The sequence below is a fragment of the Pelecanus crispus genome, chromosome 10 (assembly GCF_030463565.1).
Source record: "Pelecanus crispus isolate bPelCri1 chromosome 10, bPelCri1.pri, whole genome shotgun sequence".
NCBI classification, from domain to species: Eukaryota; Metazoa; Chordata; class Aves; order Pelecaniformes; family Pelecanidae; genus Pelecanus; species Pelecanus crispus.
This window is the reverse complement of record NC_134652.1, coordinates 25,216,168-25,233,830: the sequence shown is the minus strand read 5'-3', so window position 1 is coordinate 25,233,830 and position 17,663 is coordinate 25,216,168. Positions and strand designations below refer to the sequence as shown.

Below are 17,663 nucleotides of genomic sequence, written 5' to 3'. Positions count from 1 at the left end.
TGGATACTGGGCCAAACAAGAGAATCGGGATCATACCCTTGATTTCTCCCTGTGCTCTTTGCAATACACAAACTGTAATAACAACATTCAATCTCTGTGCATCCCTTGTTCCATGCTATGCAGCAAAGTGCAAAGCCCGCACTGACTAAATGTTCTTCGATGAACCCTAGCCATTAGTTTTTCAACTCTCCTGTGGTACAAACACCAAACTGATGTTCCTTCCCTTCCTTACTGCTGAGGCCACCCTTGAACACTCACCTGGACACTGAAAGTCACATATAAAATCTAGCAGGTACTGCGGGTTAAGCATCTATTTCCTGTTCCCATTTCAGTACAATACATGGAGAAAAGCTGGACACATACCGATACAAAACCAGGAGTTACTGTATGACAATTTTTTATTTATCAGTATCAAATTACATAGCAAAGTAATGAATGCAGTGTCAGATCACTTCTTTGAATACTGTAAATACAAACAAAATCCACCATATTGCTTAATTATCCAAAGTAAATTAAAAGTTTAAAAATGTGCGTTGCAGAGATTCCATTTGGCATATCCTGTCAATATATCCTGCATAAATATTTCTGTACCTCATTTTCCCTATGTGTACCTTAATTAAATACAGCCTCTAGAAAGCTCACATGGAGGAGATAGGATCTCTCTGTATGTTTATGTTTATCATCAACACATGCATCTGCCCTGAAATCACTGAAAGTACCTATCTGCTCGTTCACTTGACAGATGAATGTGACGGGGCATAGAGTGGCCAGACCCTGCTCTCACATAGTGCCAGACCCAAAGCTGCTGGCATCAGTGCAAGACGACTGAACGCATGCCATCAGCTTCGGATCAGGTCCTTAAGTTACTGACCAAATAGCTATTCACTTGCGCGGAACCTGGGCTGCACCTGATGGCCAGATCTTGCACACTCAAATATGTAAGCAAATTCTTGGGACATTTACACCACTCTCTACACTTGTGTGACTCCACTATATAGAAAGAACAATCCTTGGTTTATAATGTTAAGTGACAAATAAAGCCAGGTCTGTTGATTTCACGTAAGTTGAGCAGGATTTGGCCACAGCTGGATACAAACTAGATAATTCAACAGAAGTATTTTAATGGTGTTAATCAGCAGTGTCACTTACTTGGGACTTCCTTATAAACTGTGTAAATAGAACAATTTTTCCTGATGGATGAGAGAATAAACTTCACTTAGCACTGTTTCCAAAAGTTAAGACTACTGAGACATTGTAGTAGTATGAAAAGGAAAACACCATAGAAATATACATTTTGTTTAGAATACGATGAACAGAAGTACAGAAGCGTTGATGCAGGTAATTGGAAAGGTGAGGAAAGGGAAGGAGGAAAAATTTAGGCAGCAATCCCATGGCAACATAGGAGTTACTCTTGATCCCTCCAATTCACCAGTATCAGTGGAAGTCAGGCTTCTCTGGGAAGGTGCAACCTGAACGCTTGATAATTACGCTGGCTGCGTAATGTCCAGCCCGGATGCACTCGGTCACTGGCCGGTCATAGACGAGCTGTGAGAGAAAGCCTATGGAACAAAGCGGGAGAGAAAGAGAAGGAGGAAAATGGTTAGATTAGGTTTTTTGAGTGTATCAGTTTGTGACAGGGCAAAGCTCTGAAATACTGGCCTAACTGTATGTACACAGGTAGCCTGCACTTGAGTGACCTGCTGAGTCGGAGTGCTGCTGCTGTTATTTCTACTAAAGTCTCCATTTGGTAGCTTCAAGTAAATTAAAGATTATCAAGACTGATCTTTATTACTGCCCTCAAAATGATTTTACCAGAGTTCTTGCTCTCTTCTTTTACAGAGAGAACCCCTGATTCCTCAAATACCATTTTACAAACAAAGAAGCAGTTTTCCCTACTGAAGAGAGCTCCTTCTGTTCATACTGGCTACAGCTACAGCCCCACACAACTGTCACTCTGCAAGCTTTTCTCAAAAAAAAAGAGAAAGGCACATAACAAATAATCATTCTGTATATTCATAGTTACAGGTGTTCACAATGAAAAGAAGGTGAGAAGTTTTTACCTGATGAGGAAAGTTAGATGACATCTGTTGCCCTTGATTATGGGAAATTTAACCCAAGACTTCAGAACCAGTGGGTACCTCTTAGCATGTTCAGGTACCTACGTAAACAGCAAACTGTATGGAGAACCAAGCACCTCTCAGAATCGGGGCGCTTGGTTAACTGTTTTAGCTAACAAAGCCCTAGCGTGCATGGCTTAGAAAACCAGAAATCACTGGGAGCTGAGTTTTTGAAAACCAGAGCACCTCTTTAAATGACTGTATGCAGAGAGTCCTAAAAAGGAGATTTTTCATAGGTATTTGGAAAAGTTAAGTACAAGTGGCACCAGAAATTTTATGGATTGAGTCCCTCATTTCTGAAACATTTTGTCTTGGCTGAAACTATTGTGATTGAAAGCATGACAGAACTTATGGCAGAGGTGAAATATGTATTTTAAATTTGGAAGAGGTTTTCAAGATGTGAAAAGTAAACTTAGTATCTCGTAATTTAAAACTCCACTCCGTCATTCTAGAGGTAATATTTTACTCACTTTTATCCTGTTTTTAATATGTTTCAGATGTACCTCTTTTTCTTATCCAATCACAGAAGGAAAGTGAGACTTGCCTAGGAAAATCAGAAGCTGAAACATGTTCTTTTTAAAGCTTTCATCCACCATTTCAAGTTCCCGTGTCATGCTCTGACAGGCCTTGGGCCTTGACAGTACAAATCTAGTCTTGAAACCATGTCTCTCGTAAGTACTATGTAGCTCAGAAGTACCAATTTCTGACAAATTACAAATTTTGATTCAAAGATGGTATGTTTTGCTAGCTTGCTTTCAAATACACTTTCTCTGTTCAGCTCGGTTACTATTGGAACAAAGACTCCGCATTATATTGTGATGCTCTCATTTAACCTGTGCTTCTTTTCTAAATATTTCCTTTCGTGCATATTAGAGCGTATTTTTAGAAGATGATAAAAATATTTTATGCTATGCAATAACGTCTGCTCCTTGAACATCAAAAATCATGTAAAACATGAAAAATAAGGTTAGATTAACAAAGGATGATACTGGTCAGCAAAAGACCCCGTTTTCATGAATTACCAAGATCTACCTTGGCTTCTCAGTCATGACTGATAGTGAAAAGAAGCCCAGTTGATGTATAGTTTTCTCTAAGCTGCACCGAATTGGAGAAGAGTTTGAAACTACTAAATCTATAAATCAAATACTTTTAATTGGACTAGGTAGGCCACAGAAAGTAGGTGTTTTAGTTGCCAACTAGGAGAAAACTCATATGTTTCTGACACCAATACTTTTCTAGAGAACTACATATTAGCTGGAATTTCACAGATAATGACTGACACTAGCTGGGAAAAAAATGACTGCTTCACCAACAGTTAAGTCCATAAGCACAAGTGGAGAAGACAGAAGTTTTCAGTATACAAAGATGAGAATCTGAAACGGGAAGAAATTGTGCTGTGAGTGCTATCACTGATGGCAGTCAAGGGATGACAGACAACACAGCTGTGGCAGGATGGTCCAGCTGTAATAGTTGGGTAACAGTTGAGAAATTCAAACAGCATGCCTGGCAGAAATCAGACCGTTTCTGAGTAACGAGATGAAAATGGTCTGCTCTCTATTAAATTAACATGCATTCTTAGGAGAGACTTTCTTGGATATGTGGAGAATGTCAATCATTAAATTTAAACTGCCTGGGAGGCAGGAGCTTGCCAGTGTGCTTCTGGGTGGTTAAAACTTGAGAGCAAGTTGTAACCGTATGTAAAATGAGGCTGTTAAGACAGTCCATTTCTGACTCAGTAAGTATCGAAGATGCACTGGGCAGGCCTCCAAAGGCAAACACGAGGCTAGGTTTTGTGCAGAGCATGAATTCAGAGAGGGGTTTATACAAAGAAGAACAACTATCCTCTATGTTTATGATCCAGGCATCAAACGTACATGAAGATGAGAAAATCCAAGGAGCAAAGGACCATAAAATGTGAATTATTATTCAATACCAACTAGGCTGAAAATGTCATCACCTCCAAGGCTCACTGTAGTTTCAAGCTAGTATGTACCTTTTGTCTTCAGTGAAGCTACTCCGTATTTGTTCTGATCTAAGTGAAAGCAGAATCAGGTGAATAACCATCCTGTTCTAATTGGGGATAGAAATGAGAGATCTCTGTGATTTCAGAATGGTGGAGAAATGACATTAAGAACAGCTGTCATATATGAGATATGTAGAAACTGCAGTGGGGACTTTGCCCTCAAACTGTTCTCTTGTCTGTTGAGTTTCTCTTAAAAGGTATGTGTTTCATAGACAAAATAGAAATAGCAGTATCTGACACAATATCACATCGAATGACAATACAAACACACATATCACAAACACAGAACTACATCACATGCTAAGACTAGGCAGCTGGCAAAGCAGACCCCGAGGGAACACCAGAAAGCACTGTTGTTTGAGCAGAGAAACAAAGAGCTCTATCAGGTTGGCTGCCTTAGCTGCAGAATGTTCTTTTTAGTTAACGCAGTAAAAAGCAACATGGTCAGAATATAATTCAGAGTTTGCCTCCTCCAGCGTATAAGGTACTGTGATGCAAACCCCCTGAGTCATACTCTCAAGGCATGGATTCAGATCTTCGAGTTCCAGCTGAAGAAGTTACTGCCCCATCTGTTTTTCACCATCCTTCTTTGCTGCTTGTATAACCTCGTACTCCGTCAAAATGAGCCAGATTAGTTTAAACAGTAAGCTGTTGAACAGTGGATCTTCGCTAACCCAGCTGATTTAAACTGAAGTGGGTTAGTGAGCACTCAAACAGCTCTACCAGGGAGCAGGGCAGCGGAGGGAAGATGATAAGCAGTTGAAGGCTGTAATCTTTTTAAGGTGCCATGACTGGAAATGCAAGAAGATAAGTGAACATGGCTTCAGACATACTTCACACTCCTCCTACAATTTCACAGACAGAAAGGGCAGGACTGAACTCTGATCCTGTATCACAGGCCTGGGATCACAGAACTAGATCATCCCAGCACATACTAAAGTAGGTCAGCAAGTCTTTTAACTTCTGCCATGACCTGAACTAGTTCCTGGCTATCATTGGAATGGAGTGCAGAAAGCAGTAGTATATTTTGGCTACACAAGACAACCTCACTTCAAATATTTTACCAAAACAACTTCAGGCAATGTCTACCATCTTCTAATTGCAGCTATTCTGCACTAGCATTTCTGCACTGCTGAAGCTGTGGATGGTGTTACGTGTGTTGCGTACCACTAGAACACGCTACCACTAGTGTGTACCGCTACTTCACACTAGAACACAAAGGCAAGAACCAAACTCAAGGCTTTCCCACTCATCTGCCTCTGCCCTGACATCCAAAGTATTTATCGTCTATGGAGTAAGAGAAACGGCAGTTGCAGGATGCCTAGTAGGCCACCTTGCTGTAATCAGCCATCTCAGTAAGCTTTCGGAGTAGACTGGGATGCCTTTTGTCCCTCACAGGCATGGACAGACAAGTAACCACCTTGTACCTTGTCATGATAAGAACTTATTTGGAACTGTGTCCAATTCATCCCACTTACTCAGCATCTTCCTAGAAAGCAAAGACAACTTTGCGTCAAAAGCTGCTTTAAACCTTCGAGTGGTACAAAATGTATTTGCATTCCCAGATGATAGAAATGATTATAACACACCAATAGTTATTTTTGGCCCAAAATTATTTCTTTTCTGCTCAGTAGACAAAAGCGTCTCTGAAATCACTTTGCTCTGAAAAGTGTGCCTGAAATAATTGAGAGTTAATCTTTATTATCTCCAGCTTCCTTACTACATATGCTTAAAGACAATGGAAAAGTCAAGTTGCTTTCTTCCTATTTGTGCTCACCACCAAATGAAAAGTGCTGTAAGCCAAGTGCCAGAAGTGGTGCTTGAACCTCAAAATCCAGACCCAAAACAAGGCCCTCACTGAAACCAGCTCCAGTCTCTCTGGGGATGTCAACGTAAGTCTGAAAAGACACAGCCAGACAGTCCACTGACTGACACAAAAGGTGTTGTCTTTACTTTGTTACTTCAAAGAGCTGAGTAGCACTTCAAAATAATTAAACGAGAACCAAGTTCATTTTTTTGTGTCCAGCAAAATAGACATTTCAGGGGCAATTTCACTGAAATCAGTGACTTCTCTGAAAGTTTTGTTTCCAGATTATCAGTGGTAATTCTGAATGCCTAGCGCTAGTGCAGTTGGATAGGAATGTGGGAGTCCAATAGCGGAGATTTTAAAACAGTTCTGGTCTGTTTCAGTAATGGTTTAACAACACTTAAAAACAGCTCATATTGAAGCCAAATGTTTCATTTCAAATTGTACACTTGACAATTAATTTTAACGACTGTTAATTACTAATGCTGGCTGGAAATCCGTTTATAGCCTCCGACACCCAGCTCCCCCACTACTCGTCTTTCTGCAGTTTCTCTCACACTTCCAACCTTTATAAAATGCCCAAGGCAAAATTAATGTACTTTTTTAAATGCAAGAGAGAAAACCAGGAAAAAAGCAATTATCAAATGCATTAATTATAAACAATTACAAGGCTGACCCTGAGTCAGAGCCCCTCAAAACCTTTTTGCTGTGTGATGTTCCCAGACAATCCTCCTCTTCCGGCTGAACCCTGAAGCACCTAATATAGTCCATGCTAGCCAGCAAAATTGTCGCAGCCACGGAAAGGATCATGAGCTGGCTCCTCTTTTTTTTGCATTTAAAGTTTCTACAGCTTAATTTGTGAACTGCCTTTTTTAAAATGGTGTTATTCCACCATGGGGGACAGTTGCAAGCACCTTTTCACACTCTCGTTCATATACAGCATTTATCACAGTTGCTCGAACGCTCATCTATTTTTATGTGATCCCACTAGCTTTCCAGGCCAGCAGTGTGGGAAGATGCAGTTTTCAAGAAACATTACCCTAGCAATTGCAAGCCATGTAGCTGATATGACTGAGGCTTTTTTGGATGTCTTTTAGCGCTGTTGGAGTGGGTTAATGTTGTGGTAGCACGAGTCTGGTCAGTTGTAATCAGGTGGCTAGCAGCGCTGGTGCCAAGAGCCAACCAGCCAACCTAGATTTTGTAAAAGATGTTGGCATCAGATGATTCTGCAATATAGTCACTGAACGACCGTACGTCAACATGCTGAGGTTTCTTCTTTTTTAATTTTGTGGCAGATGGTGGATATTACAGCCAAGAACTGTGGTAAGCCAGAGGCCCTGCCCATTGCTATCAAACCGAATGTTGGCTATTCTAAATGGAAACGTTTTTGATTAAGGGTGGGATTTGGCTTCTGTTTTCATGTATTTTGGCACTGTGGTCTGACACACTAGACTTACAGTATATAAGACAAATTAAATGTAAGTATCTTCAAATACACTATACTTCTTTCAACCTTCACACACCTTAGCGCCTTCTCTCTCAAAATACAGTGTAAGAATTATTCCACACATGCACATGTATGTTATTAACTACAAATATATATGTGTACAAACAAGTGTCTTTCCCTCTCTTTTAAAACGAAATGGCTCTGCGCTTCTACAGAACTGTAGCACCAGGCTAATTACAAGTGAGAGAAAAAAAGGCTACCAACCCTTTCAGAAAAACAGTCATTTAAGATGTATATCTAGCAAGTGGCAACCTTGAAATCTCACTCTCACTGAAAAGAACATTAGAAAACCCTTCCTGACTATACCACTGGAGGAAAGTTTTAATAAAAACTAATTAAACTACAAAAATCTCAAGTGGTTAACTGATTTTAGGGGCTAAATTTCTGGCAATTCTAATTATCCTCTTGTGGCTTCACTTAGTGTTTCACAACCATGACAGATGACAATGAAAAACTGCAGTTAAATTCATCCTCCCTGACACCATGCTAAGCACTGGCTTCTTCCTCTCCAAGTAAAATCAATACCATGTTTGAGTAAACACGTTTACAGCTTTATTAGGATGTCTTGCTTGTTCTGTAACAGCTGCTTGAAGCTGTGGTAACAAATCGACTCAACTCAGTTAAACCTAGAGAGCTGAGTAAGAGGCTCATCGATAAGGTTGTTATAAAAATAAACTGCAGGAGATCAGAAAGCTGGAACAAACAGCCTGGTAAATGTCAATATTTTTACTTCCAGAGAATGACAAAACCATGAGATCATGATTAAAATGTTTTGGAAGTCTGCATTTACTTTATAAAATGGTCAAATGCTAAATGCATTTCACTGTCTATGTACAACCACCTTACACAAACTTCTTATTTTCTTATCACCAGCATGAATACTAAACCAAGCATGTTTTCAAGAAAAACAATATTGGTGTTGCTGTCCCTATCCCTATCCCTCTTGTGTTCTTCACATTTACGGACACATTTTGAATGCACTGAATTTCTGTAAGGATCACTCAGATGGATGTACGTCTTCCTCAGTCTGAGGTTATACAGTCATTTATGGACACATGCAAATAATACAACTTTGCATTTACTAGACAACTACGAATAAATGAAAGGAGTGTTTTCAGTTTAGCAGCCTTTTCCTGGAATGGAGAGGAGGTGTTGAATACACAAAGCAAAAGAGAGTTCAGACTCTAAAGCTTTAAACCATTACATATGGAAAATGTTAATAAAAGATTCCTGCAAAAATGTGACAATAAAAAAACCCGCCCAAAATAAACCTCCACTACATCCCTGTTATTCCATTAGGAATTAGTTGCTCAAGGCTGAATAATTTTATTGCATTGCATATATGATTACCACTGTTTGGACCTACTAGGCCAGCTCACTGCAGCTCGTAGAATAAGGTATCATCATATCTCCCGAGGCCTCTATAGATGCTTGGGCCCATCAGAGGCTCTCTCTAAGGAAAACCAGCAGTCTTGTTTCTTGGATGCCTTTGTGCAAGTAGGAATGGTGGTTGTAACTCTGTAGTGGTTTGGTCCTGAAGGCTGTGCGAAGGATGGAGAAAACTTGGATCCTAACTTGAAGCCTACTGAGACTGATGGGAGTTTTCCTATCACTGGCCTATGCCTTGACCGAGTACTGTCCACCCTTTGAGGGGGAACTGCTCGAAGCTGGAGGAGAGGCTTAAGTGTTTTATACTGTGGCACCCTCCGCATTAATCATCCTCAGTGGACTCCATTTGTAACCGGTTGCACATCACCTCTATTAAACTCCCCAGCGCACCTTATTGTCCAAGAAAAGAATCATTTCAGTCTACAATATGCTCCAAGAAAGATGTGATGGAGGAAACTGATGAAAAAGTTATAACTTCTGATGGATTGGTCCTATTTTTCATTTTTAAGTCCACATGATGAACTCTGGGAAATTCCCTTTTAGATCAGTGTCCTGGTTTCGGCTGGGATAGAGTTAATTTTCTTCCTAGTAGCTGGCGTAGTGCTGTGGTTTGGATTTAGGATGAGACTAATGCTGATAACACACTGATGGTTTAGTTGTTGCTAAGTACTGCTTACACCAGTCAAGGACTTTTTCAGCTTCCCATGCTCTGCCAGGTGCACGAGAAGCTGGGAGGGGGCACAGCCAGGCCAGCTGACCCAAACTGGCCAAAGGGCTATTCCATACCATATGGCATCGTGCTCAGTATAGAAACTGGGGGCAGCGATCGCTGCTCGGGGACTGGCTGGGTGTCGGTCGGTGGGTGGTGAGGGGTTGCATCACTTGTTTTTGCTGGGTTTTGTTTTTCTCTCTCTCTCGTGTTGTTTTCTTTTTCAGTACAATTTTAAATCTTTTTTTAAAATTTCAATTATTAAACTGTTCTTATCTCAACTCACGAGTTTTCTTTTGCGCTTCCGACTCTCCCTCCCGTCCCACCGGGGGGAGGGTGAGCGAGCGGCTGTGTGGTGCTTGGCTGCCGACTGGGCTAAACCACAACAATCAGGATCTGGTGGCTTTGGGCTTGTCTCCAATAGCCAGGATCAGGGGAAAACATTTGATTAAAAAAAAAAAAAAACCTCCAAGCTTACAAGGAATACTCAAGGCACTGTATATGCCAAACCAAATATAGGTATTTTCATTGGAAGCGTCTTCTCTAACTATCTGAAAAAACTACTTTCCAGGCTGATATTTCTCTTTGTTTTTCCTAAAAACATGTCCTAGAAAGTTTCCTAGAAGCGTTCTTCAAAAGCTAAAACTCTCCTTAGCCATTTTTTGAGATAGCAGGATGAAATTATTTTTATTACTACCCGAGGAAATTTTCTGAGCCTCAAAACAGATCTGTTGTATTGACATTAAATGGTGCAGATTACTACACCTACTGCTTGGGATAAGAGGAAGAGAATTTCACTAATTTAACATAGAAATAATGCGTAAAATATAGAAAATAGAAATAATACGTTCTAAGCGTAACAAAATGGAATACTATGTACTATCCTCTATTCAGTTTTTAATGTATATTCAAGTACAAAAAAGGCTACATGAATGTAACCGCGCAGCTGAGATTCACATGTACAAAAGCTAGGAGATTTGAAGTTGTGTTTGCAGAGCGTCCATCTCCCAGTAAGGTTTTATTTGCAGGTGTACTTCCACACAGTCAAGCCAGCAGTATGCAAACAGAATCAAAAAGCAACACCCAAAGCAGTGGGTAGCGGTAGCTAGACGGCCTGTGAATTTCTTGACTTTTGTGGGCTGAAATAGCCTACCCTAGCATTATATTCATAATGCTCCTATTTTAATACAGTGGCATTTACTATCTTTTGCCTCTATAAATATCTGTTACAGTCCAGGATTGATACTAAGCATTTACTGACCACTAGTAATAGTAATGTCCCTTTAAGCAGTCAGAGATCAGCGTCAAACCAACCTACAAGCACTAGTACTACCACTGCTTTCAACTGGGACCATGTTTTCCCTTTTATTTCTTTTTTTATTGCAACCTTGCCATCTTCCCACTTCAAGTGTGAGCCCATTTCAGTGTGGGGGAAGTGAACAAATTATGGGAGACGTTACCATCGCATTACACAACAGGCAGCTCCAAGTGAGCGAGGATCCTGCCAGCTAACGCCGCAGCCTGAGAAGTTCCTTTATGGTCATTGTGTCAATCTCCACAGCACCACACCACGTCATATTAGACGTGAAATAGGTAACGTATTTCAGTGTATTTTTATATTTCAGTGTGTGGTGTTGTATCTCCTGTGAATATAGCATCAGCTTAATCTGACACATCGTTTCTTAGGGGTCTATATCCTGCCATGACTCCCAGGGGAATGTTCTTGATGATCCAATCTGACTAGTGCCTCTGTCTCTACTCAGAATACATTAAAATAACACAAAAATATTACCAACAGTCTGCGAGCAAGGTAATAATAACTCATTAAAGTCATTTCTAACCTTCCACATGAACATTTTCTTTATCATTACATGATTTTCTAACACACGACACATTAACATAAAATGAAATGTTATGGGGATAGGGATAGTAGGCATGACAAAGTATTTTAAATGGTGATGATTTGCTTTGAGGCGTTAAGTCAATTTGTAATTGTCCCATAGCTATTACAGCAAAAATTGGAACTTTATAATTGGTTTTGAAAATCTATTTTTAACACAGTAGGTTTGTTTTTTAAAATGTACGCAACCTATTTGACGTTTATTTCTCACAAAGCCTGTCCGGAATGTCACTGAGTTTATCATGAGGTAAATTGGGCCTTTTAAAACCCAATTTTGCAAAATATTAATCCTCTTGCTGTGTACTGAGGCTCCCTTAACACTGCCGATGTCACTGACAGCAAAAGAGACACAGCCGCTAGAAGGATCAGGTCCTGCTTCAGTCTAATTAGAAACTTCTGAGGGTTTTTAATTCCGTACACTGATCCTTTTAAATGGTTCTCCCACTTCTACATGTTATTTAAAAAATGACAGCAAGCATACTAATGTTGTGCCGTACATTCATTCTATTATGTGTTTTTCTGGATTGCCTTTAAATTGTATAGGTGAAAATGTGAATTACCATATTTAAGTCACTATATTTTGATGAAAGATACATATGTAATAAAATTAAGACGAACAGTTAGAAACCAAGAGAAAGGTAGCAATTAAAACAAAACCATTACACCAGACTGGATCACAATTAAATTATACTTGGACACTTGCTAGCAGTTTTAAGTATAATGCCGGCACAGAAAAGTGTTTTATTTCCAAAGAAATTATTTTGAATGGAAATTGGTAAAAAGTGAAGTAGGGAATTAAAAAGAAAACAGGAATATTCCACATTTTTCCTGAATGATATCTATTTTTATGTTTTTGTTTAAGTAGCTGCAATTCAAACTGTGGCAAATTCTTAAATCGTGCCAGTACTAATGTTGAAATTACTAGCGACTGGCTACACTATTGATCAGAATAATGATGTGCCTCTAGCTGAGACTGAGAAAAATCAACTAGGAACATATAATCTGGTAATTTTCTAGTTTGTAGAAGGTCAGTTACAGAGATAACATGGCCATCTAATAGCCTAGGTTTAGATGCGATGTTTATCTGAGAGAGTTACGAATGCCACCAGAGCACAGGGACGGTAAGTCATGAACATGTTGACAAGTTATCCACTAGCAAGCAAAGATTGATGCCCTATCTGCAGCTCAGCTATTATACTCCTGTATGCTGTTATAACACAGGAGTCTTAAAGATGGGCAAAACGTGCTGTCAGTCAAAATGCTGATGACATTAAGAAGGTATTTTTATTTCAAAGCTTCATATCTCATCAGCCATGATCTCAGTAACAACAGGATTGCTCAGAGGCAATTAGCCACCCATGTTGTATAAATGAAGACTAAGAGAGTGCCGATTTCTGTTACAACATTTATCTTGACTTCAAAGAACAGACAGAACAATTCAAAGCAGTATCCCCTTGCCTCTTTGCTCGTGAAGATAAGTTTTGGAGCAAAAATCAGCCATAACAAGTTACAGGCACATGCATATTTAATTGATATCACCAAAAAAATACCTCTCACTCCCAGCTGGTAAATAAAATTGCATGTCAGAGCTCTGGTGTTCTCAGAAGGCAGTACTTCACAGCTGTGATATTTTACCCACTGTATTTCTCCCTATCAAATGTGATTAAAAAACGATGACAACTTCCCAAGGTATCTTAAGCAAGTATAAAAGCCTTATACAAATTAAAGACCACCATAAGTGGATTAAGTAGCTTCTGATAGCACACTCCTACTGTTCAGTAAAGAACTGTTCCTAGTTCCTTGAACTCCTATGTCAACAAATCTAGGATGTTTTAGGGGTGGCGAGTACTGGAGGGAGGGTAGCTCTTACAACAGAGATTCATACAGAGATGAAAATACAAGTAAGAGGAATATTTCACTTCTCTGCAATGTTTTTAGTGAAAACAGATTCTTCCACAATCTTAAAGAGCCCTATAAATCCATTAAGGAACTTTCTTTTTAATATAGTCACAAGCTCACTCATAATTTAGTATTCTGACAAACCATTCAAATCACCTGTCTCTGCTGAAGGCATTATCAGATCTTTTTGGCATGTTTAGCACTCCTGGTATAGCCATATAGCAACTATCCATAAGAACTTATTTCATTTCTCACACATGTACATGCCTCCATCCACACAATTCCTTCACCTGAAATACATAAGGGACTTATTAGACAAAGTAACGAATACAGTCCCTCTTTGCCCTATATCAGATTTATTGTGAGAAGATGGAATTCTCATTGTATAAGCTTCATTTTTTAATTTAGTCAGCTTCTACTCTTTAGCCACCAACACTCCCCTCTGAAGATGACTGAGGCTGGATTTTCAGAGGAGCAGGAAATGGCCCCTGGGAACCTAATTCCTATAGGATTAGAACTCATAGGACCATAGCACAATTTAGGTTGGAAGGGACCTCTGGAGGTCACTTGCTTCAGCCTCTGGCTTAAAGCAGGGCCAACTCAGATCATGTTAAATGCCACCTAGATGATTTTTTTATTTTAAAGATTCTTTGATTCCTTCCACAAATGACGGATTCTGCAGAACAACAGCATAAGAATTACTATACTGGATTCAATTCTGTTTCCATTTTTATCAATAGTATACTTGTTTAAATCCACTGGCATCAGTCAAGGTGTTCCAAAGTTATACTAGTGTGTCCAGAAAACAGAACCAGACCTTTTTTAAAAAAGGTTTCTGAATCAAACTTTTAATAGTAGAGGAGTAATGAGGAATTACTCTGTGCACTATGGGTTCTTTGCAAACCTATACTTCTTGTGCTGTTTTTATAAACATATATATATGTATATGTACAATATATTCAAAGAATGTTTCACATTAAGGATAATATCTTAACATTTCAATAACGTAGAAGTATACCAAATATTACTTAGCTCTGCAATCAAAGCTGGATGTCGCTCTATAGAAAATAATTTGCATTTACCTCATGAAAGCAGGCTAAAATTTGAACAATGTGATGACCTTTAGGCAAACTCTTAAGAGTCCAAGGTCTTTACCTAATTTGTAGAGGCATTTAGATTAAGATGGAAAAATAACGTTTAGAATTAACCTCTATATTAAAGATGACGGAATGGCTTTACTGAGCCAGTTTGGCAACAGAAACAGAAACAAAAGGAGGGAAGTATCTCCACTAAGCCCTGTGGTCTCTAAAGAAAAGATAAGGATGCCATGAGGCACACTCACACAAGGACATATATAAAAGACGACAATTCCTCTTTTGTTGCTGTCCCTGTCTTCTATCAGAGTAGTTCTCTGATAGCTGAGACAGTACTTGGCCGTCTCATACGATTCATGCTAGGTTGCACAAAAGAAAGAGAGAACTGCTTATTCTGTAAGCAAAAAAATTCTGAATGTCACTTTCGAACTATAGCTAGCCGCTTTATGAGATTCCTTGGTACATGAAAGCTGCCAATGGGATTTTTAAATTGACAGGTGGTTTGAGCCGTTGACCTCAGCTTTGATACCGACAGAGGCAAATTGCTATCAGCTCATATTTGGCACCACACAATGCTTAATGAAGAGCTCCTTCTATCTTGGGATTTCTTTTCCTTGAGAATGGTATAACATCTTTATAGCATGGTGATAAGTAATATACACTTGCTGTGATCATTCTGTCACTGCTTCATCACGCTACTTTAAAGTGATTTGTGGTTACATTTCATACTCTAGTACTTTCCATGCAGTATATGACTAAACCATAGTAGCTTACTAATATAGTCAATATATTTGTATTGACAGAACCCGAAGAAACATTGATTTTACACCTTCTCCTATTCATCTGTTATGAACTCTCTACCCAGTTCCACTGAGCAGACAGATTCTAGGGGAGAGATTTTGCAGAGAACAATGGCAGTAATTATCAGAAAAGATGCTTAGTGTTTTCATTAGTTACGGTGGCAATGACAAAGGGGAGTCCAAACAGAAGGCAGACCTACTCTGGCTCAAAAGAGCAGGATGGCACAAAGGAAAGCATGAGATGGTAAAACTGTCCACATTTCAGTCTGTAAATATGCTTTGATTATCATTATTGCAAAGGTTCAAACTGGGGCTGACTAGTAATAAATGAATGTTAATTTAACGAGTAATAGAATGCTCCCCAAACTCTACAAACGAAGGCTGTAATTCCATTAAGAGGACTCTTGTGACATAAGCCATGTCAGCAAAGCTCAAGTGATTTGTCAATGTCATCAGAACCTGGAGGTGGAACTGCAACTTTAATTTATGGGTATTTCAGGGATTTATAACTGAAAATCTGTGGTACCCCTGAAATCCACAAGAGGTGCTGAGATGCTACAAAGTAAATCATTATTGCTTAAACTTCTAAAAGGTAGCAGTGTTGCTGGAAAGCAACAAAGGCAGAACTCTGTTAGTATTGTTTAGAGAAGTGTTTTTAGCATAAAGATACCTGCAGCAATTTAAAAACCCAGTTTCTCATTCATGCATTGCACCAGCCTGAATGGCAGATGACTTGATGCCTGCAGTAAGAGGCGAGAAATTCAGAGATATTCCTGGTGCCAACTTTATAAAAACACAATTCAGCTGAAGAATGCAGTTTATTTCTTGTTGCTAGCTGTTGGAGTGAGCTAGTTCTCCTTGGAGGCCAGCAGCTTCATGTTCAGAAATGCTGAACTCATGAATCAACTCACAGTTACAAGTGCCCAGAAACTTTGTGTCCTTAAACTTTTTTGTGACTTTAAGGTTTCAAGACCTTCAGGAGTTAGATAGGTTCTAGAAAAAAAAAAAAACAAAAACAAACCCCAACAGATTTCTTATCTTCCACTTTCACATGGAGAAACACATGAGGAGTAATTTGCCAAGTTGGCATAATTATCGAGAAGGAATTTCCTTACAATCTGTGAGCTATACCTCTGGAAGAGAGTGCCTCTGTGAAAGACCTTTCAAAATATGATAGAGTCTAACAAACCTGACCTCCTAATGCAAAATAAATCCTGCTTGATGGGGTCAGTTCTCATTATACCCTACATTCCCCTCTCAGCCAAGACATTTGCTCTAACAAAACCACTGTTCAGTCATGTTAATATGCCAGTCCCAGAGAAGTATGGGAAGCTTTGCCATAGGACTCTTGTTCTCTGCTGTTCAAATAAAGGAACCACATTTCCAGGAGAGTATATTATAACACTGAGTGCATTTTTGAGTTAAGGGATGAATTTTGAAACATTTCACTACAAGGACGCTAAAATAAAAATATTATATGTAGTGTTGCCTAGGTAGTAACAACTTGTTAAAAACCTCAATCAAAGAAAGAAGCTAGAAAAACACCAAAGAGAATATAACCTTCCCATTATAAAAATTCTGTCAGGACAATAACGCTGCATCTGGCTCAATGCTAGAATCAACAGAAGATACATATGTTCAGTAGTATTACCAACATTACTGTGTAGGGCTTTCTGGTGAGGAGACAATAAAGAACTTTTCCTGTTGCAAATATGTACTTTGAAAACACATGAAAAGTGTGATATAGATAAAATACAGACATTTCCCCCAAATGAAACACAGACCAAATCAAAGCCTGCGGAGTCCAGTATCCTATTTCCTACATATGGGACGGAAAACGAAATGACTCCATGAAGAAGGAGACCACAGTATGTAAGACTAGAATCAGCTGTGTATCTAGACTGTTATGACTCCCAAATCTCCCATCTGGACTAAACTCAGGAAAATCTGTTCTCTGAGGAGAATAAATGACTAATTTATTATTTATGGAGTGACAGAGGAGAACTAAGATATCTCAGAAGCTAATGGAAGAACCACAGATATTCTAAAGCTCATGTTACTTCGTGAGTCACAGCAGAGAGAAATATGGCGCAGCAAGAACGTAAGCTCACATACCAATACTCAGGTAAGTGTCTAACCGCAATGAGATTTCAGACAGATCTGCAACTGCTGAGCCAACTTCCATTACAGAGGGAAAACCAGCTGCAGTCCTTTCCTTCCTTGGTGTCAAGGGAGAACTCTACAATGCCATGCTACCACTGGACTGCATTGAACTTGTGCTCCACACAAAAAGCATCTGATGCCTCAGTGCTCTCTGTGGGGGAACTGAGGAAAATAATGTATGTCCATAAGCAGTAACACAGGACTTTTCTTAAGAGTACCCCAAATACATTGAAGCTTGCTGTATCCAGACATGTT

At 39.3% G+C, this 17,663-nt stretch overlaps 1 protein-coding gene across 2 annotated transcripts in view; it reads right to left on the bottom strand.

Annotated features, from left to right (window-relative positions):
* Nucleotides 1–410: 410 nt before the first annotated feature.
* Nucleotides 411–17,663, bottom strand: part of ADK (adenosine kinase) — a 296,570-nt gene continuing 279,317 nt past the window's right edge. For both annotated transcript variants that reach the window (XM_075717813.1, XM_075717812.1), the window contains exon 11: nt 411–1,559. In XM_075717813.1, coding sequence (XP_075573928.1) covers nt 1,435–1,559 — 125 coding nt within the window. In that variant the 3' untranslated portion in view covers nt 411–1,434. The remainder of the gene's footprint in view (nt 1,560–17,663) is intronic.